The sequence below is a fragment of the Anopheles coustani genome, chromosome 3 (genome assembly GCF_943734705.1).
Source record: "Anopheles coustani chromosome 3, idAnoCousDA_361_x.2, whole genome shotgun sequence".
In the NCBI taxonomy this organism is placed as follows: Eukaryota; Metazoa; Arthropoda; class Insecta; order Diptera; family Culicidae; genus Anopheles; species Anopheles coustani.
In genome coordinates this window covers 6538461-6540773 of record NC_071288.1, presented here as the reverse complement: position 1 = coordinate 6540773, position 2313 = coordinate 6538461, and the positions used below count along the sequence as shown (strand labels likewise).

At 42.2% G+C, this 2313-nt stretch overlaps 2 protein-coding genes across 2 annotated transcripts; one reads left to right on the top strand and one right to left on the bottom strand.

Moving 5' to 3' along the window:
• The first annotated feature begins 371 nt into the window (after positions 1-371).
• LOC131271681 (26S proteasome complex subunit SEM1) lies at positions 372-830 on the top strand. Its single transcript, XM_058273188.1, has 2 exons — positions 372-551; positions 645-830. The coding sequence occupies exons 1-2, from the start codon at positions 464-466 to the stop codon at positions 764-766; spliced, it is 210 nt and encodes a 69-aa protein (XP_058129171.1). The 5' UTR covers positions 372-463; the 3' UTR covers positions 767-830.
• On the bottom strand, positions 823-2112 carry LOC131271680 (snRNA-activating protein complex subunit 3). The gene is made up of 2 exons (XM_058273187.1): positions 1258-2112; positions 823-1189 (listed from the first exon to the last, which is right to left on the bottom strand). The coding sequence occupies exons 1-2, from the start codon at positions 2092-2094 to the stop codon at positions 848-850; spliced, it is 1179 nt and encodes a 392-aa protein (XP_058129170.1). The 5' UTR covers positions 2095-2112; the 3' UTR covers positions 823-847.
• Between the last annotated feature and the right edge of the window lie 201 nt (positions 2113-2313).

The following is a 2313-nucleotide window of genomic DNA, read 5'->3' as shown; positions in this document are numbered from 1 at the left end:
ACCATCGTCACTGGTAAGCTGTCACTAGACCGTACCAGGTTTTTGGTATGGTACGCTTAATGTAGTCACGCGGTAACTAGCAGTTAGTTACAATGTGTAGTGATGGGATAATCAATTCCCTGTGGGATTTGAATCATTCGATTCAAACCCATTCATAATTCGATGAGATCGAAAATCGATTCCGACGTTTAGAAATGCTTCTTTTATACATCTCTGAAAAGGCGACTTCGATATCAAATCAAATCTGACTCAAATCCCAAGTGAATCAAATCTGATCCGAATCTGTCAAATGGGATCCAATCCTTTGAATCTGTCAAGTCTTCCGAATCCCGATGCTGCCAACACTAACCACGCTCATTGAGTTGTTTTGATTCGTCATTCCGTCGTGCATGTCGGACGTTCACGAAAAGCAAGCTCATCGAAACAATTTCAATTCAATTTTCAAACAAATTAAGCATTCATCATGTCGGACAAGGAAAACAAAGATAAACCTAAGCTGGACCTCGGTTTGCTCGAAGAAGACGACGAGTTTGAGGAGTTCCCCGCGGAAGGTAGGTTACCCATTTTTGCCATAGCAAGCTGATGCCGGATCTTTCGAAGTGCTGCTCCATTGCAACTTACTGATCTATTGTTTCTTGTTTCAGATTGGGTTGGTAATAAGGAGGACGAAGAAGAGCTTAGCGTGTGGGAGGATAATTGGGATGACGACAATGTCGAGAATGACTTCAACCAGCAGCTGCGTGCACAGTTGGAAAAACACAAGTGAAGCAAGCCATGTCAAGTGTGATACGACACGCTCCCAATAAATGTAAAGTTAAGTAATCTCTTGAGTAATCTTAGTTCTTTATTACTCGTTCGAATCAGAAAGCGCTGTTTCATCGTCTTTCAAAGTAAATTTTGTGCCCGAAAATTTATATAGCTCGAACTCTCCTATCTTTTGACCGTCCTTGTAATGGTACGATTCTAAGCAAGCACCGCATATGTAAGCCGGATCGAAAATGTGTCGGTTGCTATTTTTTAGGATAAACTGCGCTTCGGTGTGTCCACATATGTTGCATGGAACATCACGGGGAAAACTAAAGGAGTTTAAAATGGGATAACGAGCGCTTGATAGCACATCGGAAGGCGTCAGCAAGCGGCAATCGGAAACCACAAAAATATGCTCGCAATTCCCTTGATGCTGATAAAGCTGAAACGAGAATAAACCAATATTTACTGTACACGACAATAGGGCATTAAAAATAAAGGCGATCCTACCTGAGGATATCCAATGCGAAATTTCAGATCTCCAAAGCGTGTATCTTCCATCCGTGCAGACCGTAGCTCACCTATCATCTGCTGTCGTTCAGCCCACTTCCGGACTACTTCCGAATAGTCATAGTTTGATTCTTCCCGCAGGTCGTTGTAGAATGTATCGTGTATAAAGAAAAATCCAGACTTTGGCATCGGCTGAGCATCCTGCTCGTTTGGTTGTGCTCCCGTATTACTGATATCATAATAAGGCCCATCATCGCATTTGCAAAGAATCTTATCTTTCAAGGCGGTCAAATACTGTGAGCTGAGAACGTAGTATTCCTGACTGAACTTCGGGTGACCCAAAGCACGGCCAACTTTGTACTTGAATGGCTCATAGAACCGAAGTTGGAGCAACATTTCTCTATACGGAACCAAATCATCAAGCTCCGAGTACTGCTTGTTATCCATATACTTGTGCCGGTTGTATCGAAGTTTCACCGCTTTATTTCGTTTCGCCTTACTCTCTTGCGTTTCGACTGCGCGCTGAACACAGTTGAATTGCATGGCTTTTTTCGGAACTTTTGTAATTAGCGATTGAGTGCATGCCTTGGATGGATGAAATGTGCTCACCGGCAGATCCTTGGGACTAGCGAGATGCTGTTCAATATCAACGGACTGTAGAAGGTTTTCGAATTCCCCAGCATTCACGGATAATCCAATCTCTTCCAAAGTTATATCGCCCGACTCAACTTTACTAGTGCCGGCGGAATTTTCAGGATACAGCTCCTGCTGGAACTCAGCCAGCGCATACCACACTTGCACCACCTTTTTCAATTTTGCCTTATAGATCTTTTCCATATTTTTGGTTTAAGAATTCTATTGCCCGAATTTGTGCGGAAGATGTGTTTACTTTCAACGTAAACAACCCTATCTATACAGTAGTGTTGTGCTGTAAACCTTTCATAGAGCAACTAAACTGTTCTGCGAGATAAATTCATCTATAAGATTCAGATAGAGATTTCTAAAAGCCTGAATAAGTTTAAATAGTTTTAAAAAGGACTACAAACCGCTCCTTTG